This window comes from Nesoenas mayeri (assembly GCF_963082525.1).
Source record: "Nesoenas mayeri genome assembly, chromosome: 4".
In the NCBI taxonomy this organism is placed as follows: Eukaryota; Metazoa; Chordata; class Aves; order Columbiformes; family Columbidae; genus Nesoenas; species Nesoenas mayeri.
This window is the reverse complement of record NC_137540.1, coordinates 59,317,502-59,344,035: the sequence shown is the minus strand read 5'-3', so window position 1 is coordinate 59,344,035 and position 26,534 is coordinate 59,317,502. Positions and strand designations below refer to the sequence as shown.

The following is a 26,534-nucleotide window of genomic DNA, read 5'->3' as shown; positions in this document are numbered from 1 at the left end:
TCCTCAAACATCAGTTCAAGGTATTAGAATCAGTTGTTTGGTATGTCTTACAGGATGCTTTTAGAAATCTGAGCATAACTTGCAAACTCTGACTGATACTAAATTTCAGGGTAAAACCTATTATTAGTTAGTCCATATCATAGAATAAGTTGTTGTATCAGACAGAAATAAGCCTTTATGTTCACCTGATCAGATGGAAATAGCACACGTAGACAACAGCAGTAGTTTTCCCAGACTGAGTTACAGCACTACTATTTCTTTATATGATCCGTCTTCTCCTACTGGCTTCCAGACGCTAATAATGCCTTTACTGATTTTGTGGGTAGCTGCTGAATTTCAGAGAGTTCTTGCCCATCTCATGCTAAGCCAGTTACACTCATTCTTCAGCATCTTATCTCTTCTGCCTTCATTCCCTCAAAGTTCTTCCTATTTCCCATGTCCATAACCAATACAACCAAAGAAACCCATGATCTCATCTCAGCACCCCTCAACTCCAGTAGTTTCTGCCTTTTAATCCAGTCTCCTGCCTTCCTTCACTCCATATCTAGACCTTCACCTCCCTCCCTCTACCTCAAAGCATCGTTTTTCCCTAGATTGAACCGACCTAGCCAGTGACATAGATTGTACTCTTAGACAAAGCACCTGAAGACAGCACAGCCCATAGCCACCTAGAAATGTAATGCTGGAGACCTGCCTAGATGAACCCTAGAACACACTGTCCAGTGCAGAAAGAATTGTGAAATTAAGTTGCCTATTTCTTATTTAATCAACCTGCATTTATAATGTTTGGTTTGTCTCCCAAAAAAAAAAAAAAAAAAAAAAAAAGCTCTTAGTTGGTCTGCCTTGCCAAAAAGGTCAAGTTCCTTCTCCAAAAGTGACAACCCCACAGCCTTGCCAAAACTGGCTGACTAGCTTGGATCACACACACCGCCAGAGCAACTGCTCAGGGACCAGCAGCTCTGTACAGCCAGGAGATGTGCAGGACAGAGCTGTACGGCACCACTGGACATGCCCTATGCCATTACCGAAGGATTCATCACAACACAGTGATCCACATCAACAGTAACTAATAGATCCAAACCGTCCTGCTGTACCACTCTAGGGGCAGTAGGACAGTTTTCACTGCTAAACAACCAAACAATGAAATCCAAAGGTGAAAATAAAATTCTCACCTATTTACTGTGTTAAAGACTAAATATGTTTAATAGATTATTTAAGATTTTGCAAATTAATATTCAGAATTCATTAAGTATCTCATTGCAGAAAGCAATTTAAGACAATTTATTATTGCTAACGAAAACAAATGCTCAACTGTTTTTAATCTTAATGGATTAACTACTGATACAAAGAAAACATTTCAACTGCATAGATTCAAAAATTACAGAGACTATTATGGTGAAAATACAGACTAAATAAGGCAGTAATGACAAAACCATAAACCTGCAACATATCTGGCCCATGCAGAGTACATATGGGAACCATTAAATTCTGAAAAATCTAACCTTGCAGCTCCATAGTTGTTTTAAATTACAAAAATAACCCTTGAAACATGAACAAACTGCAAGCAAAAAGGAACGAGACACATGTAGTTCATCACTGCAGCACAAATTTTAATTCTATTTCTTTAACTCTTGGCATTAACTTTAAATTTTTAGTATTTTGCAGTTTTTCCAAACTGAAACAAAACCAGGAGTACTAGTGATCAATAGAAGACAACAATAAAAGAAAAAAGTATTAATCCTGAAGACAGAAATCTTTCTTCCTGAGGCTAATGAACACATAAAGGGCATTGCTCATATGGACATCTTCAAGGGAATAAAGGTATCGGGCAATTCTACACTAATATCGTGGCTTTAAGAATTAAAATAATAATAATAATTTGTCCTCATTACAAAATTTTGAATTTGTTCTCCATTATTTTTCAGAACTTATCTCTATCCTCCTCCCTTATTTTTAACTCAGAAGTAATCAGTACATAGCTTTCATGCAAAATTTGAGCATCAGGCTTGTAACAACTGCCTATGGTTGCATCTATGGTGCAGAAGCCATATTTCTAATTAATTCACATATTTTAGCAAAAGTACAATAATCTCATTGTGAAAGGCACTTAAAACAATTTTTAAATGTTTATATAGAATAAAAATTAAAAAAAAAAAAAAATCAGTATGCATTGATACAATCGTCATTGTATGAAGACTATTACCAATTACAACCCACCATGCATGTTACCTTAAAGCCATTACTGCAACACTGAAAGAAACAAGCATATTCAAACTTGGCTGGATACTTATTAACAAGGTAACATTGAAGTCTTCTGAAGTGGAATAGTTTTTTAGATAAAACGAAAGAATGCAATTTAGAAGAAAACACCGTTCAAATTGTGACCTCAAAATTTTCTTGCAACACTCAAATACACACATAAGTGTCCACAATCATACAAGGATATTGTATGTATGCAATATTCTATAATAACCACCCCACAATAATGAATTAGCGTTTAAATAGGGCATACAGCAAGGCATTAATCTGATTTTTAATGTGGATTGCTATCTTCTCAATGAGGTAAAAGACATACACAAAACCTCGTAGATGTATACTGAATAGGCCTACTAAAATGCAAGCCTAATATAAAATGAAACACCCCTAATGATTTTTACGAGTCAGATGCCACTGGTAAAAAGGCATGAGCAAGTACTTGGCAAATCACACAATTGTGGATGCAATGATTCTCAAGTACTGTCTCTCTACTGCCTTGTGTTCATAAGTAAAATGTATTTTGCACAGGCCATATATCCACTGACTAAATAAAATTTTAAGATAAGTTTTAATGGGAGTTACTAGCCCTTTATGTCTTAAAAAAACAAAACAAAACACGTTAACACCGCCCAAATTATTAATACTGGGCACTTACAACAGTTTAAAATAGACTATTTTAACAACAACCAAAAAAAAGGAACTATCTGTCAAGGGCACCTTCAAATTAATAATGGAAATGTACTTTAAAAGAAGAGGCAAACTTCCACAGAAGACATTTACTATGCCTATACTTCCTGTTTGTCAATGTTTTGGTAAAGGATACTTTTTTTCCAAAAACATAATAGAGAAAGATCCAACTAAGCAAAACAAAGGAAACGAAAACAGTTTAGAAAATACCAGATAACACCTTGGGGAAAAAAAAAAAAAAAAAGAAAAAAAAAGAAACTATTAAAAATAATAACTATAAATCTCTACATAATACCTATTTCCTTTCTTTTTAAAACTTGAAAAGGCCTTTTTCTGTCACAAGGAAAAAATTACTCGCCTAATTACACGTAATTCACATAATTACAATGTAATCACACACTGTGATACAAGTGACTCCTTGCAACATGAGTGACCTTTTGCTTTGAAACTTTTGGAATTTAGGTATTTGTGTTACAAATGGAAAGGCTGTGCAAATGTCTTGCAGGCCAAGTAAGTTTGCCTTTCAGCTGCTTAATGGATGTAATTCAACATGATTATTTAGGAGCTGGACAAAAACTGGGACATTTTAAGATGTTTCTCAACAGTAAACCAGTTAAGTGTATCTTTGAACAGTTCTGAACCAAAAGAAAAAAACAAACAAAAACCAAACAAACAAAAAACCAAACAAACAAACAAACAAAAAAAAAATGAACAAAAAAACCCCCACAATATAATGCTCTGGCTTGTAAATTCTAACACTTGCAAGTGCAAACACCGATACTCATGTGTTCCTACAAGAACACGAAGGACATGTGAGTAAGCAAAGTCGTTTGCAGACCAGTAAGGCTCCTGATTCAGATACACATTCTTCATTGAATATCTATACTTTTATTGTGTTGATTTAGATTCTTATTCCTATAGGATAACCTATGTATAATGGGTAACTAAAATTCTCAACAAGTAACAAGGATTACAACAGCATGGGCTTGTCTTCAGTGGGATTACACATTCTCCTCCAAAGAATGATGTAATGGCTAATATCTAATTTGTTATGACATAATTTCAGCTTGCATCAAAGAAATACAACAGCAATGGATTTCTTATCTCAGACTTCTATTACAAGAGAACAGTGCATTTTTTACTTACATGTGAATCATTGCAATGGTCTCAGTATCTACTGAAATACAGAGCACGTCAGACAAAGCATAGAGTTACATTCACCCAGTTATGTTATCTTCACATCAAAAGCATCTCATCTGGCTGCTTAAACTACAAAGGTCAAAGCCATCTATGGTGTTCATGTAGATACAGCCTTCATTTGCATCCCAATCAGTTTTTATGACATAAAGCTATGAAAAAGTCCTTTTCTTAACTACAACTAACTTTAATTAAAATCTTGTAATTTGACCTAACTGCTCAGTAAAGCACCAGATAATTCTACCTGGATCTTCATTTACAGTGCTCCCAGAAATCCTAAACATTACTTATTCTCCCACAGACATCTCTCTATAGTTTAACAGTCCTCTTTCAATGTTTGTTTTCCTTCCTCAATCATGAAACGAACTTACTTCATCTCTTACCAATTGAAAAGAAGTTAGGATGTGGGTTGTTTGTTTTTTGTTTTTTTTTCTGAAGAGTAACTAAAGATTCTACTACTGACCTAAATTAAAAGGACAACAAAATGTTTTGTGGCAAACAAAAGCCAAGGCATTTCATAAATTAAAGTGACCTTGTCCAACTTATCATTAGCATTGTTAACCACTAACTACAATGATGTGCAAGAATGATACAACCTGGCCAGCATCTTCAGATGCTACTCATTCATCCTAATTTCCACTATTTCTCTTACTTCCTCACTTTTTAGATGCTTTTGTGCTCAAAAATATTTCACTGGAAAAAAAAAAAAAAAGTCACAACTGTAAATGAAGCAGCTGATGTACTCAAAGGCTAAGAGTTAGATCAGCAATAAGGACTGAATAAGGATTTCCAAAATGAATACAATCACTTAATTTTTAATTTGAGACATTCCTAGGTCACTTAAGAACCAAAAAGTTTTGTAAAACTACAAATTCCTCTTATTTAAAATCGGTTTGTGCAAAATAAGAGCCAACATAAAATAAAATTAACTGAATTAAAATGTAGCTCATCTACACAACAGTGATCTATTTTCAGCTACTTATCTCTGCAGTGATCCACTAATCCAAAAAGCTATAATAGAACTAGTACTTATCTTAATAGAAGAATCCCACAAGAATCAAGATTCAAGATAACTCAGGGCAGTTTGACGCTAATCAGACAACTTTCCACTATCCACCAAATGCTGCAATTCTAAGCATCAGCTTGGAAGAAAAAGTAATTTTTGGCAAAAGATTAGATAATGATTAACCCAGCCACTACTCATCAACATGTTAGTGAAATGGCACTTGGCAAAACACCTCATAAATCAACAAAACTTTCTAACCAGATTAACACAGATCCAGTAACCAAAAAAAAAAACAAACCAAAACACCACACACTAAACAACACACTCAAGAGATACAGAAGCCACACCTTTAAGAGTCAACAAAAGATCCTGAATCACAACAGCTATTGTGTCCATCCTCTGAGAAAAAGCAGGAGCATTGGTTTAAAACTCTTTGTCTTATATTTAAGTAAAATTTCAAAGTGTGCATTCATATTAATTGTATCAACACCATTATGATACTTGCTACAAATAACAATTAAAGAAATTACATTGTTTCCTGCTGTGTCTATTAAAAGTTTAAAAAGGAAAAATAAATGTTTTGGAAGTTATCATGAACTTCAAAGGTCAGTTAAAACTGAAAGCAACTAATTAGCATATGTAGATATGCTCCAGATACACTCTAGATAATTAAGGAGTATGAAAATCAAGATGAAAGATGAATCATTCTTCCAAATTCTTCTGTCACTGCAATTATGAGCAAAGGTCCACCCACAGCCAGGCTACTGTGTTTGATACCTGCTTGTCTTTCACAGCAGAGCTGTCACTACAAGTTTTCTGAACCAAAAGGCTCCCACAGTCAACTTTTTCATATCAATCATACTAACATCTACTTTTATCAAAATGTTAATGCATAATGCTATATTTTTAACAGATAATCAGCTGCAAAGCCTTTGAGGGTCACAAAGGCTAAAATGAATTTGTTGATCAAACAGCTGTCACCTTCTACCTTTTGCTTTCTTTTCTTTTTCAGAACCTTCATGTATGAGTATTTATGGTTACTTCTCACAGGTCATTTAGAAGTGTTCTCTGAACCCTTACAGATTGCCAAGCAAGAACAACTACTTTATCCTTAATCATCTCCTTTTTTTTTTTGCGTTCCCTTTTCTCATAGCTCCGTATCCATGAATCTGTCACTGACTGCATCCACACCTTACTAGTACTTCCTGAAGGAAGCTCTTCCTTGGTGTTTCAGTGCTGACAAAGCTCACAAAAGCAGCAGTCAGATTGTTGTTCTCTTGACAGAACCATATACCTCCTGTGCTTAATCTCAGACTATAGGTAAATCTTTCAAACCTTTGGTTTCCAGTTAAGTATATAAATATCTTAAGTACCAATACCACAGGCACTTTACAGCTTTCTAAAGGACAGGGTTCCACTTTTAGGCCTGTCCACTGATGAAATCCAGTGCTGCTGACATCCCTGCCCATGGCCAGGCGATTGGACTTGGTGATCTCTAAAGGTCCCTTTCAACCCAAACCACCCTATTAACTTCTTTGCTAGACTGACCAGTTAATGTCTCAGGAAGAAAAACCATATGCAAATCCTTTATTTGCATGTGCACACTAAGTAAACAGCAACATATTTCTTACTTTGGAATAAGTTGCACATCCTGTTTGAAACTTGTTTTTCAAATGGATGAGCTAGAATTACCTCCACATAAAAACAGCACGCCTACTGCTACGTGGAAGTAAACTGACCTTTTTTTCCAAAGAGGAAACAAAATAAATCCCTTCGGCTGGTTTTATTGTGAGCCATAATGAATAAGTTGCTGTTCGCTACCACAAAACTTCAGGCCCACCTACCCTACATCACACAGTGAGCAGTTCATGCTCTCTGTTAGTGCTCAGTTGTTAAAACTGCCTCAGAGCATGATACTCCAAAGCCCAGTTTCTCCTGAGATTTAAAGTAAATGAAAAAAAAAAAAAAAAACACAACACAAACAAGTACATTTAGAGAAGTTTAAAAAACAAAGCACAACTACTTCTAATAAAGAAATACCTAAGCTTTCCTGAACGGTTTGATGGAGAGCAGTCCCAGAAGCGAAGCAGCAGCAAGGGCTGTGCGGGGACGTCGCTCCGCGGGGCGGGAGGCGTGGGGGGTACGCAGAGTGGGACCGTCCCGCACAGCCCCCCCGCTCGCCGGTGAGTAACGGGACGCTCCCCCACCCCCTAAAATCAGCATCCTGGGAAACTGAGGAAAAACGCGAAAAGCACAACCAAAAAACCCTCACGGTCCCAAGGGCTTTCCCCAGCAGCAGAGGGGGATCAACCGCGCGCGCCCCCTCCCCCCCACGGCTGACCCCATTTTACCTCAGGCCGCCGCTCCCTTCCGTCACCCCCCCACCCCGTCCACGTCGCACCAAGGCCGCCCACCTCCCACCCGGGGACGGTACTCACAGGGTGACCGTCCGGTTGGGCAGCGTCTCGGGAGGCAGGACCTGAGCGAGCTCCAGGTTGCTGCAAACTACCTTCACCTCCACCGGTCCGCCGGCCGCCGCTGCTTTGCCGGCGCTCTTGGGGCGACTGTCGTACTTGCATCCCGGGGGCAGCACGGCGCCGCCGCCGCCGCCCCCCAGCACCGTCAGGAGCAGGAGCGCGGGCAGGAGCCCCGCCGGGCGACGGGGGCGCGGCGGGCGGCAGGGAGCTCTGCGGCCGGGGGGCAGCATGGCGGGGCTGTGCAGGGCCCCGCTCCGTTCCGTTCCGCTCCTCCCGCAGACGGCGGGGACGGACCGGGTCGGCTGGGCCGGGCAGGAGCTGAGCGAGCGCAGGGGGCTCGCCCTTCGCCCTGGCCTAGCTCCGCGGGGGCGGCGCCAGGCGCGGCCGCAGCGCTACCGCCATGTGGTGCCGGTGGGCTGCGGGCGGGCAGAACCGCGGCCGTCACAGCTGCCCTCGCCTTTGTGTCGGGGCCGGCGGGCTCCGCGCAGCAGTAGCAGCGCCGCCTTCCGCCGGTGTCGGAGCCCCGCGGCTGCGAGCGCGCCCGCCGGGCCTCAGCCCCACTGCGCAAGCGCCGCGGTTGAGGCTGCGGCCACAGCGCCTGCGCGGGTGAGGGGCCGCGGCGGGGCGGTGCTGCTGCCCGGCGGAGGGGCCAGCGCTTCCAAGGAGGAAAAGCGCTAGCCCTGTGGGGAGCTCCTGGCCGAGTCGTCGGTAGCGTTGGGCCTGCCCGCGGTCCGGTCCTCTCCCCGCAGCCGTCGGCTCCTTCTTCATGGCCTCCTCCAGCAGGAGCTCTTCGCCCAGGCCCCTCAGTGGCTGGCGTCGTTGGGTCCCCCAGCATTCTGTAGAGTCCCTTTGGCTCTCCTTTGACAGGGGACCTGTCCCCCTCGCAGGAACAGGGTGGAGCGGTGTGGTTTCCCTCTCTGCTTCCATCCCTTGCCTGCTGCCCCCAGCTCCAAGTCCTTGATCTTGCAAGAGGACCTGCTGCCATTCATGCCTCATGGAGAAGGGATAATCCCGTGCCTAAGTGCTAGATGGTTTTTAGTATTCTGATGCTAAGTATCTTGTGCTTGTAATTCATTTGTCCTCAAATCATCCCTGTAAAATAAGGTAACTGTTATTCCCACTTCACAGCCAAAGAGCCAACGGGTGGGAAAAGTTACTTCAATATCACCCATCTCAAATGTTAACAAACAAACAAACAAAAAACTCAAACAAACAAAAAAAACCCAACCTACACCTACCTACAACGTGTAATTTTATTACACTCTTGGGACTGCTTTTCTGGGTGTAGATAGATCATGTTCTCACATTCCTCTGCAGCCAGCAATGCCTTTGTGCCAATGACAGCTGAAATTCTCAGTACATTCTTTGCCTCCAGTAGGTGTGAGCATAATAACTGTTACCTAACTTGCAATCAAATTACAAAATCTGTCAGCACCTATTTTAAGAATTTTAAGAAAGACTTTGCAGAACCCATAGGAAGTTCTAGTCCCTAAGCAAGAACTCACAATGGCCCATCCTTACAGAAGAGCTCTAACACCCTGCAAAATACCATTTGCTACAGAGAAATGCAATTTTAGGTATTGGCAATAACAGCTGCCAATATGAATCCTACAAAGACTTTAACCTAAAGTGTCCTTGAATATTGTTGAACACTCAGGTTCTGACTGTTCTAAATGTAACCTGGTGAAAGATACGGGCAAGCAATAGGAACTGTGATTTGGGGCAAATGCAACAAGGTTACACTAATAACATCACAATTACCTGGGCATGTTGTAGATACTCTATACCCACCATAGTGTTTCTGATTTTCAATTGTATGGCCTCTTACAAATGAAGATGGAACCTGAAATTGTTGATAAGAAAGCAAAGAGAACACAAGTCCTTTAACATTAGGTTGCATGCCACTGAGTCACACAGCAGGACTAACCTGATCTGAGTGAGATGCAAGGCCACTATTGAGCTAAATTAGGTCAGGACACAAAATACAAAGTTCATGATGCCCTTGTTCTCCTATGCTGCTTTTGTGACAACTGTAAAAGGAGACCTGATTAGCATAAAACCAGTGTAAAGTAAATTCCTCCATTTTGGGTTTTATTTTAAACAAATTGAAATAGCAAAGTGCATTTGTGTTGGATCAGTGTTTTGTGTCATAGAGCTTCATAATTTTTGATCTGGCACCAGGAGTTTTAAAGCTGGATTAATTATATCAAACCACAGCCCAAGATACTTTTTTTCCCTCAGAAGTAGTGCTGAGTTAAACAGTTCTTCCTGTAACCTTCAGCTATGTCAATACCATGATCTAATTCACTGCATAGCTACACAAAAAATTGTACTGGTTTAAGGATCAACATGGAGACAGGACACACAGCTGCCTCTTTTGGCAGTGAAGCCAGTTTATGCCAGTTTAAACCACTGATCCCATGAGAATTTTGGCTTGGCATCACTACAGTTTGATCATGGCTAATCAAGGTTGCACTTGAGTGCTACTGAAGGGAACAGTCCCATGTTTTTCTGAAGCTGCTTGCTCCTCTCCCTTGTCTTGCATATGTGGTAACGCATATGATTTGACTCCATTATTCTCCAGTTGTATCAATGAGATGATCCACATGGTCACATGATCTAAAGATGACGATCAAGGTGGTGAACTGTTGCTTTTGGTCACTAATCACAGATCATCTTAACTCCTAGTTTTCCCATAATCCTGGAGTGACAAATTTCTTTCCACTGCTTTTCATCTTAGTGTCATGTCCAATTCCTTTCCTTCTAATTTGTGGATTCAAGTGTGTCACTTGCCCTTGATGTTTCTGAACTCTCCGCTCTGTTCTGTCCACTCCACTGAGATCAGCCATACTGAGATCTCTAACTATGGATCCCAGTTGCAAAGCTCCTACAATTTTAAATGATGTTTCTGTTTAAACTGCTACTATTGAAACCTTGAAGTGTTGCTCTCTGTTGACTTATATTCTCTTAGTTTGTTTCTGCCGTGAATCTAATTCCAGGACATATGGTTTCTCACCTGTTTTCAAAAGGCTTAAAAGGCTTCAAGCAAGAGGTTCTTCTTGAAGGCTTATGCTTTTACCCTCATCTTTCTTCTTTCATGCAAATTACTGCAACTTCCATTCTGTGACAAAGATTTGAAAATATATTTTCTTACATTGACTCAAGAAAGCTCTTAATCCAAAACAGATGTCCCACATGGGTCACTTAACAAATTTCATGTGTGTTTTCTGTTGTTGGTTGTTTTTTTTAGGGGAGAAGTTGTGTTTTCATTTATTTGTTTTTTAACTGTGATATACCTTATTGTAGTTGTGGTGGTCTAAAGAGATGAGGATAAAGTTACATTGTATGGCTGCTTCAAAAACTAGAAAGTCGTGTTACTCCCAGCTTTCCAATAACTGCTCTACCTTTAGGTTATATGCAATCACTCTTGCTCTACCTATAGTAGTCATATGACTGTTCGATAAACTGATTAAACTCAACAACTAAGTTAATCCTTTTTTGAGTTTAGCTTTCTGCCAGGTTATTGAGTTGAATCAACTCAGGAAAGGGTTAAAAGTGTACCAGACCTGGAGGAAGGAGAGGACACAAGTGAAGAGAGTGAAAGCCCCCAGCTAGGCAGCAAAGCAAGCCACCGCATATAACTTCAAGAAAGAAAAGATTTGTAAAGGAAGAAAATATCTTTTATTATAGTAGCTGATATAGCTGCAAAAAAGGATGCAAGCTGTTCCCTAAACTTACTGACTATAACTGGGGTAGCAGCTGCTCTAAAATGTTTTCTCTTTGCAATTTTTGTATTTTTCTGAATTGAAAAACCCAAACTTTCTTTCTCTCAATTCCTTTATTTTCTGTCAGTGTCAGTAATCTTGTTGGTGCTGGTAATGCTCAGCTTGAAGTGAGGCATGTAACTTGAACTTTGTCAAATGTGCTTTGCTTCTAGATTTCGAATAAGCATACTTTGTCTCTTTCTGTTTTTTCCCTTCATAAAATTTGCCACTAGTACCATTCCATTTTGAAAATTAATTTTTCCTCTCTTCTTTCTAGTCTACTCATTACTTGTATCCAAGATATTAAGAAGAAGGGTGTGGGAAACAGAGGAGGGCAAAGGAATTCTTATCAGTGTTTATGTGTAAACAAAGGTAGCTTTGGCAGCACTTCAAATCCTTCATAAGTCCTCAGGATAGAGACATAAATAGGAGCTTTTAAGTGATTTTTGCCTATTTTTCATTCTGATTTTCTTTGCTTTCTCTTGTCCTTTGCTTTCATCAGTTCAAGTTTCACATCCCTGGACATTTTTCTGGGCTATCATCACCTCCACTGAAATGATTTCTCCCTAATTCTCCTCTCAAGGGACTCCCATGCTGCCACTGCTCTCATATCTTCTCCTTTTTCTTCTCACTGCCACAGAGTCTTCCACCTACCGCATTTCGTCTCTTCCCCTTAATGGATTTTGACATTATCAGTTATGTTTTATTTGCTACAGGAATTGTCAAGGAAGAGGAAGCATTTGGTTGCCCTCAGCTATGTCTGCAATACTGTGGTTATTTGCTATTCCAAGTACAGGGAGGTGATGATAACTGCTGGCACATGCTGGCTTGCTGTTGGTAACCACTAAATCCAAGCAGGCACAGTCACCTTTCTACAATAACTCCTTCTTACACAGCCACAGAGTGTAGTATTATATCCCTACCCCTGTCAGACAATGTGAGTTACCCCAAGCTCTGCTGTTTCTTGTGACAAACACAGATATTCCCAGATGTGTAGCTGATGTTTGTCATGTTGGACATCCTCCATTTATTCTCAGACACAGAGGTATTTTCTGTGAGCCCCTCTCACCAGTTCACTACAGTCACGCATCAGGAATCTTCTATGTCAGCAGCATAATTGGGGGAAATACAGTTTTTAGACTCAGCTGGGAATCTGAGGAGAAACACTATTTCCCTTTACCTGGCTGTTCCTTTAGGTAGACATATTTCAAATGTTTTGGCAGAACACCAAGCATTAGTTGGCTTAGTTTGTATACTTCTTATGGAAAGATTTTTGGAAATGCTTAAAAGGAGAATGCTCTCAAAGCTATTTATTTAGAAGTCTCTGGTTTTGGTTATCAATAAATCCCAAATCAAGCTAGAATTAGACACTGAAGTTTAGTATATTAAAACTTGAAATATCACCAAATGCACTTCTGCAGAAAGAACAGTCAGGCTCTGAAGATTTTCATGCTTGATTTTCATTATTTTCCTTGCCTTGAGTGAAGGCGTGGAAAAAAAACCCACACCGTGTGGATTCAGCAGACTCGTACAGGGATCTCACCCTCTTCTGCTGTTCTAGTCTCTAATTGCAGATGGAACATTGACTTTGAAATACAGTCTCATCACTAAATTTTAGAAAACTATGTACTCAGCTCAAAAATGTGTGAAACATGTTGTGCAAGGTTTCTTTTTGACATGCGATCCCATCACAACTTTTTCAGTATTTGGCCTCCAAATAATTGTGTCACGTAATTTTGAAATCTCATTGCTTTCTTCGTATCCGATGTGGATTTTCAGCAAAATAAGGAAGGAGTAAATGTAGTATTAATAAAACCTTGCATTAAAAATTTTGTTAAAATATGTAACTGTCATTTTAGTCCCTTCTGAAATGGTTGTTGTCAGATGCATTACTTAGCATTAATAATCTTACAGGCTTCCAAGCAATAATCTACTAATAAAAATAGAAACAAAATAGTTTCTCTTCTATTCCTTGTTACACTTTGATAAATAATAGATGTTATAGTGTAAGTCAGATCCAAACACACAGAGCTGTGGGGAAAAATTCGTAGGTAAAACAGAACCTGATCTACTTCATTACTAACACATCAGTGCTTATGGCTAAAAAGAAGATGGTATTCCAAGATGGTAGTGATTACAGCTAGCTAGATAGATGAGGATTTGCACTGTTGTGTGAACAATGGATATGAAAGAAAAGCTGTCTGATGCTTAAGCAATTCAAATGGTTCAGAAGTTAAACTTCCATAACATGAATACTTTGAAGAATTCCCTTCACTCCCAAATCTTATCACCTTAGATTTTACGGAACATTAACTCTAGAAAAGTCCCAATTTTATTGGCTGCGTAATGGCGCCTGAAGCAAGAGATTCTCTTTCTCTTCCCTGCACAGAACCTCGAACTCAGGCAGAAAATTCAGAAGGAAAAAATGGAAATGACAAGACTAATGCAATAGTTAAAATACAACAAAACAGCTACCCTGGCCAGAGGCAAGTGGCAGCTGAGTCCCACTCTGACATGGGACTATAGCTCAAACAATATCCTACAGGACTGAGCCAGGCCTCAACAATAGTCAAAAAAGCAAAAAGAGAGGATGATAAGAAGCACATCTGTGCTCAGAGGTATACCCACAGCCAGCCAGTGGAGTGGGAGTTACAGACACATTGATGACAAGAAGTAACATGTTGCCCTTGAGACAGAGGCTGGGGTCCTTGCTGTCAATTAACCAAGATGCATCTACACCCTATTTGGCATAAACGCACATGGCATGGCCAGTACCATGCAGAGATGCAAAAACAGCAGTAAGTGCACAGGAGAAATTATGTGTGTTCCAGTGGCACTCTGTCCGAAATCAGACCCATACCTTTCAGCAGGTGGAGCCACAGCAGCAGGTTACAGCATGTCTGTCTGGTTGCAGAGCCAGTGCTCCTGTCATTAGAGAACTGGTTTTTGTGGCACCCTCAATCACTCAATAAAAACACAGGCCAAGAAATCTGCAGTAAGACTTGCAGTGGTCTTTTCTCGCAGTACATTTTATCCACAGGATTACTTTTACTGCTGGTAAGCAAGCACAAGCCATAAAAAATGAAGCAATAGGAAGCATAATAATAAACAGCAATTAATACATCATTATAGGTTTGCTTCTTGAGGCAGAAGGAAATGGGGAAAACAATGCATTTTGGTGTCAACATCAGCAAAATTTCTGAATCCTGCTTGTTGGGTACTTAATCATCCTGACATTTAGGCACTTTCATGGGAGTTTCGACAGTGAAACTATCCAGGGAAAACTTTATTCAAGCAGGCCCCACAGACTATTCACTTTTTTGTTGTTTTCAAAACAATGTGATTTTATCTCAGTAAACACAGCATGGTAAACATATTCCATATTGTGTTTTATACTTCCCAGACATTTTTTCAATTGAGATTTAAGTATTTAATTTAGACTTCATTGAACAGTTATTATATATTAAACAAATAGCAACTACATACTAGAACATATTTGCAGGATATTATGGCTATGCAATAGGTCCATATCAATTTCACAGTTATGAATCTATTACATAACTCTTAAGCCTTGGTGAATGTTTGATAATCAGTATTCAAATAACATACCTTAACTGTCCTATTAAATCTAAATTAATTGTGGCTTAGGGAGCATTAATTTAAAAGGTTACCTATTTTCCCAGCAGATCTGATCTTTGTTTCACATTTTTCCATTAAAATTAGTGTTAAAGACAGAGTAAATTTGTTTCATTTAGAATGTAGTTACTAGATGCTCTGAATACCTGTGGATCACATTCTACTGAGCATTTCAGCTAATTGCAATATTAAAGATTCTCTCCCATTTTCTCCCAGTGTAATTAGCGTTACCAGGAGATAAAAAAATATCACATATTTGTTTAGGAAAAGTAATCTCTTTTGACTGAAGAATGTGACATTCAGCAGTTTGTTAAAATGAGTGAGTCAAAATTTGGCTGTGGGATTTGCATATTTTGAGTTTACCAAACTACTGACTTTCAGGAAGGGATGTAGGACTAAACATTTTTGAAATATATTTCTTCTTTAAATGGATCAGGATCGCCACAAAATTGATCTAAAAGTGACTGTATTCCTTTTAATCCTCTGTTTAACAAAGGTGAGAAGCTGCAAAAATTCTGTATTTAGACCTTGGATTCAGTTATTTGATGAAGACTGTGCAGCAGTGAACAATAACTGGCACTGGAGTGTTTTGTCTGAGAACTGAGATGTTTCCTTGGAAAAGAGGACAAAATTCCTTTAAATTAATGCCAGAAGAAACTGTTGAATATTATAGTCTAACATATACTAGAAGAAGCCATCAAAATCCCATATTGACTTCAGTAAATTGTATGTGATTCAGGCCCTCTAGAAAGATATTTCTGAGAACATCCAGAGCTAGAGACTCCATTGCTTCTTTTAGTAATCTATTCCCAATGACTGTTTACCTTCAGTTTTGAAAGTAAACATACCAGTTTGGACTTCTCTGCCTTCAGTTATGCTATTTTTTAAAGCTAGTATTAAGACATTATTCAGAACCCTGTATCTAGTTCTCATTATTGTATCGGTACATCCTATTCATAGCACCTCTTAGTCTTTTTTAGAACCAGACAACCTCTGTCTTACAGAAGTCTTCCCAGCACTCTGTGGATCTTTTCTTCACTCTCTTCAGTTTCTCAACACCCTAAAAAATGCAGTCACCAAAACTGTATACAGTATGCCAATACTAGTCTCATCAATGCCATATAACTTCTTTGTTTTTATATATGTATATGTATTTAGCTTATAATTATTTCCAATTATCGTGTTTTTTTTTTCTGCTACTGCACATTGAGAATTAGTGTTCAGGAGCCCACTGAACAGTCAGTTACTTTGTAGATGCACCTTGAGTTCTTTGTTCTGTCTAGATACCATGAGTAGATATATCTGCAGATGTGGCAAGATGAAGATGCCTATAAATTTTTAAATACAAACAGTATAGCAGGCTGCTCCAAGCATTGCATGTTAGCTTTGCATGAAAGATTCCATGTTTCTTAAATCAAACTTTTGATGTTCTACTGATAGACCTATGATATCGATGCTATAAAAACATCTGACATCCAAATCATGAGTACAGCAGAACAGTGTTTTGGCTCTTTTCCCCAAAACCATTCCCACAGAAACCTGCAATTTTCAAATTAGAATCAGAGAGTAATTTAGATTGGAAGGAACCCCTTTACATCATCTGGTTCAGTTCCAGTTCTGAGCAGGGCCAACTTCCATGTTAGCTCAGGTCGCTCGGGGCCTTACCCAGTTCTGTACAAGTTCCATGCAAGTTGCCATGCTACAACCCTATGGGATCGGTCTTATTACCCCATACGTATTATCCATCACTCTCATGTGGCATTATTTATTTCCAGAATTGAAATGAAAATGTTGGATGGTACCAGAACTGAGTCTCTCATGAGACACACTAGAAACAACTCAGTATAAGGAATCTTTAAATGTATTATTTACTGAAGGCTTAACCTAGAAGAACTGTGTGCTATTGTTAACATGTAGCACTGACTTCTTTAAAACCAGAATGCTGTTTGGTATGCTGTTATAGCACTCAGAAAAATCTTATCTATGAAGTTACCTCAAGCATTCAAACTTTGTGTCAAGAAAGAATGAGTTCAAATATATTTAAGAGGTGTACTTGAAAAAAAAGTGATATATATTAATTTAGAATTTTTCCCTGTTGACCCATGCAGTCCTGTGTTGACTTTTTCTACACTTTTTCAGATTAAAAATTCACAAAAGTCATTCGGCTTTGAATACTGGCACAACACCAGTACTGCTTCTGTTCTCTGGAATGCATTCAGCTTTACAGGACATTAAACTGAACATCTGAGTAAGAGAGATGCTTAGCAGACTCTCCTTGGAGTCTCAGCCACAAGCTACTTGAGAACTGAAAAAAAAAATAGTATCCTTTATAGATGTTGTGTGGCATTCTCCATGGCACAGCAAAGAGACAAAATAAAATATGTTACTTTTATAAGACACGAAACTTCCAAATATGAAAGATGTAGTTTTCAACTGCATTTTCTCTGCTCTTGTGCAGACCTGTCAGGTTTGCCCAGTAGTTCCTATTTTGCAGCATCTTCCAGCTGGGCTGTGTTTCTATAAGTTTCCAAAGCCGTGTTGTAGATTTTCTCCCACTCTATATCACTACATGCCAGATGTGTCATCTACCTAACTGTCACTGGCAGGCAAAGTCACAGAACAGGATGGAGGCCACATCAGATGAGTGGCACAAAGTTGCTCTTAAAAGGAAGTTCCTGAAGCACAGGCAAGCATTGAGCATCTCTATCATCACATTTAATGCATAGAATATTATTAGAATTTGGGTCTCTATTTGCTGCAGAAATAATATAGTATTGGTGAGGAATCTTCCACAGCTCTTTCTAGGGTCTTGGTCATCCAGTGCTCTCTCTCCCGTGAAAGCCGAATATTGAGGGAACTGATGGCAGTCACTGACATATAAGAGCACAAGCCTCATAATCTTGTCCAGTCTGAGAAAATAGGTAGTATTTGAAAAGAGTTAAATTGGGATAGCCAAAGAAATAGTATAGACAGATACATTACCCTTTATATTGTTTAGCTGTTTGTGGCTGACCTTTTTTTTAAGGTCAAGATCCAAGAAGCTGATGAGATTTAAGTAATAAATGTCTTTGTGGGTTAGTCCTCAGCTACTTAAGAACCAGATATTTTATGTTTCTATATGCTTTTCAAATAGTGCCCATTTTATTTGTTTCAATAGCACTCAATGTTTGTTTCTTATGTAAAGCCAGAGATTACATTATTTGTGGCTCTTGCCATCTGTTTCTTACTGTACTGCCATAACACTGACATTGTAGCCCCAGTTCTAGTTTGGCTGGAGCAGTTATCTTTGATCTCAGCTGATTCATGATCCAAAAATACTAAGCAAACTACAGTGCCAACATTTTACTTCACTGTCCCTCTCTCCTTGAAGAAATAAACATGGAAAACAAGAAGTATAGGCAACAGGAGAGGGTATGGTGTTGTGAGTCAAAGATGGATGCCACTTCCCTAGTCCAATTTAAGCAGAACTTTCTCATGTGCCCACTAAAGTCATTTGTTGATCAAACTAGATTTCATTAGTCAAGTGTTATTGTTTCATGCTTATTTTAATATCCATGTCCATTTCTTTACCTCTGGAAACCGAAGGGAAGCTAAAATTATATTACAATTTCAAAGAAGAGAGTAAGTGAGGGTTGAGGAAAGATGAAGAATTATCAGGCACTGAATTTAACTTAAATACCTGACAAATAGCTAGAACAATTAGTAAAGCAAGAGCAATCAGTATGTAAACAACTTGAAGAAAATGCAGTGATAAATCAGTAACACATTTGTAAAAAGCACAAATCAGGTGAAACCAAGCTAATTAGTTTCTTTGATGGAATAATGAATGTGTAAAGAAAAAGTGATGGACCCAAAATTTCTTAATATTAGTAGAGCACTGATGCTGGTTGCACATGGCATTCTCAGACAGAAGCTAAAGTTGGATTAGGTGAAAACAGTATAAAATTAATATGCAGGTGAGTAAATCAAACACACAGAAACTTCATGAACAGTTGAACTGGAAGCTGGGAGGAGGTCAAAACCACTTTAGATGATCTTACATAGCTTAATTTAGATGTGAAGAAGCTTTGTTTGCTGTTTTTTAAAAGGCAAAAAAAAAAATCCCCATGAAACAGCATCTAGTGTAAGAAACACCTAAATAAAGAAATCGAGCACACCAGCAAAAATGACAGCCATTTTGGTTCTCTGCCAGCACCAGAATAGCTTACATCAGCATAGTTTTTCTGCTACACAGCTGAGTTTCTTTATTTAGATGTATTAAATACTCCAAAGCGTATCTAAATAGAGCTTTGATTACAGCAGGATTATCTCAAATTTATTTATTGACGTTGCTTCTGTTGACTGGTATTTCTGTCCATTCATCTAAAAATCGCACGATTCATGAATTGTTTATGCCTTTTTGTTGTGACTGAGTGAGAAAAGATGTCTAGTGGCATCACATGTCTCTGGGAACTTTTGCTCTGTTTTATTTATAGAAGCTAAAAAAGATTCTTATTATTATCTGTTTTGTTTGGTGTTTTTTTGTTTTGGGTGGTTTTTGTTGTTTTTTTTTTTAACCACAGCAAATAGACATGCTATTGGCAGTTATAGCCACCTATGCATTTTGACACCTGAAAGAACATTTTGGATTTTAATAATACAGAACAAAAACATTTTATTGTCCCTAAAGCTGATGTGACAAGAGACAACAGCTGACAGAGACATGAGAGCCCAAGATATTAATGAAATTTTTTGTAAGCCTTATAAACAGCAATTCCAGCAAGAACAGCAGCTGCCTCATTATTGTCAAGAATTTTCATAGCTATTAGAGGAAAGGAACATTTTTTAGAAGTCTTAAAGGAGGATTATGAAAGTTACTTTTGCAGATTCTTATGAGACAACCTTCCCAAGTAAGAAGGGCAGCACACACCTGAACAGAGAGTTAATAAAATCTGTCAGTAAACCAAGAAATGTACTTCAGATATTAGATAAAAACATAGTGTTGAAAGGAGACATCAGTTACAGAAAAAATTGAAATGCAGAGCCCAGAGAATAAGCAGATGCAATTAACAGTGCTTTACACAAGAAAAAACAAATACCGTTAATTGTTAAACAGTTGATTTTGTCTGCCCATACAGACTGCAGTAATGTTTATTTTAAAGTATAATGAGTAGAACCAGTAAGATATAGACGACAAAATCCTAGTCAGTAACACTTTTGCCACAGTCATTTCTGTACCCTTGATACAGTCCAAATCACATGAAAGTTGAAATAAATGCAAAATTGATTCTGACTTCACGACGAATGGCTTTGCACTCATAAGAAATGTGCCTTCTAATTTCAGCCAAGTACCACATGGCTTGAATAATTAATTTTAAAAAGGGCAATCATAAAATATCATTAGATAGATTTGGAGCTTATATTTAAAATAATAGAAAAATGCTGCATTGAGTTTTTTTCAATGGAAGTATCACATCTAGAGATGCAAAGAATGAGGTAACTGTTCTCCGTAATGTATGTTACTTCAAATGTGCATGCTAGTACAATCACAATATTGTCTTAAGATAAATTTAAGAGTTCAAGAGATATAATAGAAGTGAGTGGATTTAGGATTTTTCTGTTATAACTCAGTTTCTAGGTAGGGATGTTCACTTCATAGAAAAGAATGAAAGTAAGCTTTAGTAGCCTACAAATACAAATATGTATTAGAAAGCAAATACTGCTCGCTGATAACAAAATAAAGGATACAGGCAAATTATAAAGGTGAAACTTTGTTTATGATGAGCGGACTAGACAGCAAACAAGAGTGACGGTGGAGCTGCTGTTACTGGAGACCCACATGGCTGGAGTTGATGCTGCAGTGTCAAAACAGAAGATATGTCTCCCCAGGCAGTAAGGGCATTGTAAAACATCAACTTCCAATTCAGAGGCTACCACAATTTTTGATTACTTTGCCACTTAGGAAGCCCACACGCACCAGTACCACTTCCCAAGGAATTCATGTGGCAGACAGTTTTTGCAAAAGTTGCTAGGAAGGGTGCACCTCATCCAATGTCCCAGTTTTAACATTCCTGATTGCCAGCCTGTGTGAGGCACTGACTGGTGTTTTGAAGCCACAAACACATTGAAGAGTACAAAGGGTTACACGGTCTCTAAAGTTTACCACTCTTCCTTATAAGTTATAATAGTTTTAAATACTTAACTTTCTACCCTAGAACTAAACCCATTTGTTACAGCATACCTAAGCAGATTTATTAGTAACAACACTTTCACTAAAAAGAGCCCTACGGCATCTGTTTTAGGGAGGTGTGGTCAGAGCTTATAGCTCGAAATACATTTTTAAGAATGTTTCCTAGAAGATATAGAATGGTAATTTTTTTCTTTTTAATTGAAAATCTGTAATATAAACATGTATGTACAAATGCACAGATAAATAGTTCTTAAAGAGTTTTAAAGTATTTTTCAGATCTATCCTAGATAGATGCATTTGGGCACATGAATGTAAGTGAGTGTATAAATCAAGTTATCAAATTTTAAGATAATTATACTTTTGTCCTTTCTGAATGCCTAAAAAACAAAACAAAACAATAACAAAACAGAAAAAACCACAAAAACCCAAAACAAAACAAAACAAAACAAACACAACAAGCAAACAAAACCAAAAAATGAAAACAAAACCAAAACAAAATCACTCCAAACCAACCAAACAAAAAACCCCACAAAACCACTGCATATGGAGATGAGAGTTGTGTGAAAACCTAAAGGTGAAGAAATTTGAATTACAGCAGTATATGAAATTTCAGGCTCGAATGCTTGTTGCTCTTAATTACTGTTCTCCAAGTGCTGGTCTACGATGTGAAACAGAAAATCCAGAACTTGGAAAATTTTTAAGTGAATTATTAGCATAATTTATTTTCAAAAACATACCTCCCACAAATCTCTACCAACAATTTGTCCATCAAAGAGATACAGCTTCTTTTGAGATATAGCATAGAGTACCATACAGTTGTATACTACACAGTCGTCTAAAACAAGAATGAAAGACAATATCTGAGTAAGACTAGATGGCAGGAACAGGGAAGTTTTAAACAGTCCAAATTGTATTACTGAATGATATTTAGCCAAGGGAAATAGTACGATACATATTATCTCAGTTTCATTTAATATAGTCAATCTAATTGCCATTTACAATCTGGAAGGAAGCGTTTTTAACAGCCATGATGTGATCCTTTTGGGACATATTTCGAAGGCTCTCAAAATGTCTATGCTGCTCTCAAAAAACCTCTAGAAAACTCTCTCTCCCAGATACCAGCTGTAGCAGAGGCAACCTACAATACAGCTATGGACAGCTGTATGGCCATGGCAGCACCAGCGTAAGTTCAGGCTTGCCATCCAAATATTTCTGTGAATATTTAGTAGATTGCTAAGCACAATTGCTAGCACAATAACACTGCTAATAGCACTTAAACTAGTTAGCTGAAACTCTAACCTCTGTAAATGCACAGAGCTAATCACAGCCTTTATTGTAGCATAAATTTGCTGCCAGAACAAAGAGCATCACTCCTGACTTGCCGTTGAGATTCCCTGTTTCCATAAAGTGGCTTCTTGTTCAGTTACTGACTTTGTCTAATGTTGCATAGAGTGAACAGACTTAATTACATACAATTTTCAGCTTAGGTACACAGGGCCTAAGCATTCTCCAACCATTAGTTTAGACTGAGAGAGGGTTCATTTGCTCACTGAGGGTATGTCTGCCTTCTGAAGCATCTTTGCTGATCGTTGCCACTTACAGAATACTCACACGGGTGAATGCACTGAATCTAGTCCAGTATGTCACCCCTTATGATCCTAGATCATAAAAAAATTCCAGTGAAAAAGTAATGGTAGTGAAAATCCTAATAGAAATGGGAAGTTAGGATGACCTCAGGCCATGACAGCAGGCATGGGGAGCCAAAGCTGCATAAATTACAATTAATTTATTCATGAAACAAGAAAAAAAATAGTACTGAAGACCCAGAAGGACTTCAGTTTATGAAAACTTAAATTGTCTAATACTAATATGCTAGGATCTAAATATACATTTTAACCTAGCATTACCTTGTTTGTATAAACACTAGCAGCGAGCTAACATAGGTATGCTTGTCAAAATTTCACTCGACCTCCAATTGCAATAACAACATCGTAAATCAATGGTCTAACTTTACTAGGCTTCCCCACTTTTCTCACTAGAAAAAGGCCTTTGTAATCCACTACAGAATTATGACCATGGCCCTTGGTTTTTGTAGTGTAAAGGTGGTTCCTCCCACAAGATTTTCACAATCTTGAAAAAGCTGAGTGCACCAAATGCCTGTCCTCTTGCTTTCTCCACACCTTACCCCACCAATGTGAGATGCAGTCAGATTTCATCTGGTTCCAACCAGTCAGGAACCTTAGTATTCATGTCATTTTGTTTTAACTAAGAGTGTAACCGTATCTAATACACTTCACGTTGGATGATCTAATCCTGTGTGATTTTGTAGCTGAGTAAAAGAGCTGTAAGTATTAGCAAGTTTGTATTTCTGGCTCAAAATGCCTGGGGTGCTTGAGCTGACTCTCTGTACATCTGCCTTGCTTAGGTAGCATTTGTCAGTGAAAGACCCTTATCCTCAGCATTTTTGACCCATATAGTCTAGCAAGTCATTGTATTCACATCTTCAGAGTATGCTCCAATTTTCCTGGGCTCTTTACTGAACAAGGTGTGGACTGTCAGGAGAACAATTATTTCTTCATAAAGTGTACCTGTGTTGATGACTGTATTGTTTATAAAACCCACCTGTTTTATAGTCAAGCAGTATATAATACAAATGTGAAAATAAAATGCTTATTTTAGGGTCTTAAAGATGCAGAGCTGAAGACATCCTTCCTCTCCTAAATGCAAATGCTATTAAAAACACTTTTTCAGCAATTAAAGAGCATTAGGTAGACTCTCAGTTAAGATAAATTTACCTCAAAAATGTATTCATCACTCTCTTCAAAAGTAAAGCCCCAAAGCAAAATGCACATAGTTGCCAGCAGCTTTAGTTAAAGCTAAAATTAGCCATGCTGATTAAGTGGATTTTGCATAACCTTAACTATTAATCCTTCATATTGGTCTTCTTTTCTTTGAAAAATCTTGAAGTACCAATAACCTAAAGGTTTATAGAGTCACTTTTTAATACTACTTATTTAAGATTTAATCCTTTGTATAATAGTTAACATTGGCACCATCTTTTAATAGCCCAAGATTTCTAACATGCACTTACTGAACAAAACAGACATTTTAAATTCCAGAGAAATAATGACAACATGCATAGAGCAGAAGAACTTTGATTTGAAGAATTAAAAAATGTACTTACAAGAGATAAAATTTAACTAACAGTAAATTAAGCTCTCAGTTTTCACTCTTTCTTTAAATAGTGTTCTTTTCATGCTTAATTCTCTCCCTTTCAATTTTCTTTAACTCATGTCCTTATTTTCTGCCAGCTAGATTGCCTCCCATCTTACCTGGCTAAGCAAGGCATAAATTACATTTTCTAGTGAGACCAATATGGAATTTGACTTCAACTCTCTTTTTGAAAGCAGGTCTTATTTTATAGACACTTCCTCTGAAAAAGCAAGATAGTACTGAATCTTGGATCATCCTGTTGCTGCCAGAGGGAAATCAAATTGCCACCTTTAAAAGTTGAAATCGTTCCTATTCTCAGATCAGGACAAGGAGGAATGAGGTAGGTTGTTCTTCGTGAAGTGGTGCGTCATTGCAAACTTGACTCTTGTTTCAGGCTGATCTTGCTGACAAAGGGTGTTCTCCCTGAAGACTTATCTAATACATTTTGCTTCAGATTTGCTTGAGGCTAAGAGTGCAAATATTGTTAGTTACCCTAGCTCAGATGACACCTGGAAGCTCATTAGTTTACTGTAATTCCTTTGTGTGCCCCAGCCCTGCCTCAGTGTTTCATAGCATTTGCTCATCTGCCTTTTTTTTTTTACAAAACATAATGAACCTTTACATTTTGTAATAATTGGCATTTTCTGATATTTATTTTTTAAGCACCAAGAATTTGAGGATAGTTTGGCAGCCTCAGTGGTTCCGCTTCCTTCACTTGAGAAATAATTAACAGAAATCAGAAAAATGAGCTATAATAGGTAGCTGGTAATTACAGTTCACACCTCTGTTTTGTCAGTCAATTAAAAAAAATCAGTTATAACTCAAAGTATTAATTAATTGAGCACTAAACATTTTTAGTCTTTTATATCAGCTAGGCTTTTTTCTTCTGTGTTCAAGCATTAATTCATTAACTGTTTTAAACATCACTTCATCAGCAGTAAACTCAGCAGCTGACAGTTGTGTTTTGTTTATATATTTGATCGATACAACCAGCTGAAAACTTTGAGATCATTGATCATGTCATGTTCTGCTGAGTAATTGGCCAGTAAAACTGGATATTTGGAAACTGATGAGTTAGTGGTTCAAGGGTCAATCCAGTAAGAAACTGAAGCTGGCTAAACCAGAACTTTCTTTTCCTCTTGGTCTTTTTGTTCAGTAGGTGGTCTTCTGGATGATCCATGATCTTATCTCCAGTTTTCATAACATTTTTCCATTTTATTAATGACAAATTGTTGTTTCATAGATCACCTTACTCTGCTGTCTGTACTGCACTGTAAAAGTGCTAGCAATGATATTCCAGATGGAGAACATTATGACATTTATAGTTTTCTTAGTGTTTCCTTTTTGTCCTTCTCAGTTGTTTATGACTTTGTCAAGCTTTCACCTTCATAGCTGAAATTCTCAGATATGATCATTGACTAAAGGCAAATTTTATCCTAGGTGACTTATTAAGTTTTAGAAAAAAAGAACCCTAAAACCCAAATTATTTTCTCCAGCTTTGTGATCTTAAGTCATGTAACAGTTTGCTTTTTCTTACCTGAAGGTTTGTGGATTTTTTTCTTACAGAGCTTTAAGCAACACTCATCTGAAGACTTTGAATGTTATCTCTGAGAACACCTAATATAGAGACGTTCTTTTCAGTGCTTGATTATAATACCAGTCTATTCCTATTTGGTAGAGTTATACAGATTATCCAAGCTATGTTTCTTTTCCATGGTATGGGCCATGTATGGAAAGAAACAGAACTTTAAGAAACAAATGAAATTACAAGATTGCAAAGTTTGGGAAATTGAATTATTTCCTCTCTTCTTGATGAAGTTCCTGTCTCAGAATAAGTGCATGCAAACATTATCTCACTAATGATGCAGTGACTTTGTGTAGGAAGCTAGTACCTAGGAGAAGACTCCACACTGGTTAGAGAATCATAAAGAGACATAGTGCCTGAAGAATTGAGCAGGATGAGTGAACTCAGGGGAGGTTACAGGTATTAGATGCTGTAAGCAGGATAACAGTGTTACTCCGTAGATTGCCCTCAACTAGGTTCAAATAGCCAAACAATTTTTTTTTGCTGTTTCCAGCTTTCAAAAAACTTTCCTTCATTTATTCTAGTGATGAATATCTACACTATA

At 38.1% G+C, this 26,534-nt stretch overlaps 1 protein-coding gene and 1 pseudogene across 2 annotated transcripts in view; one reads left to right on the top strand and one right to left on the bottom strand.

The window, feature by feature from the left end:
* ADGRA3 (adhesion G protein-coupled receptor A3) overlaps positions 1 to 7,853 on the bottom strand; it is a gene marked incomplete at both ends in the record, with an annotated part of 56,713 nt that extends 48,860 nt beyond the window's left edge. Inside the window, one exon of the mRNA XM_080343911.1 lies at positions 7,585 to 7,853. Within this exon, the coding sequence (XP_080200037.1) occupies positions 7,585 to 7,853 (269 nt within the window). The remainder of the gene's footprint in view (positions 1 to 7,584) is intronic.
* A 5,880-nt stretch (positions 7,854 to 13,733) lies between these two features.
* Positions 13,734 to 26,534, top strand: part of LOC308040053 (cytosolic beta-glucosidase-like) — a 35,204-nt pseudogene continuing 22,403 nt past the window's right edge. Inside the window, exons 1-2 of the transcript in view lie at positions 13,734 to 13,873; positions 14,428 to 14,444. The product of the transcript in view is annotated as a cytosolic beta-glucosidase-like (transcript). The remainder of the gene's footprint in view (positions 13,874 to 14,427; positions 14,445 to 26,534) is intronic.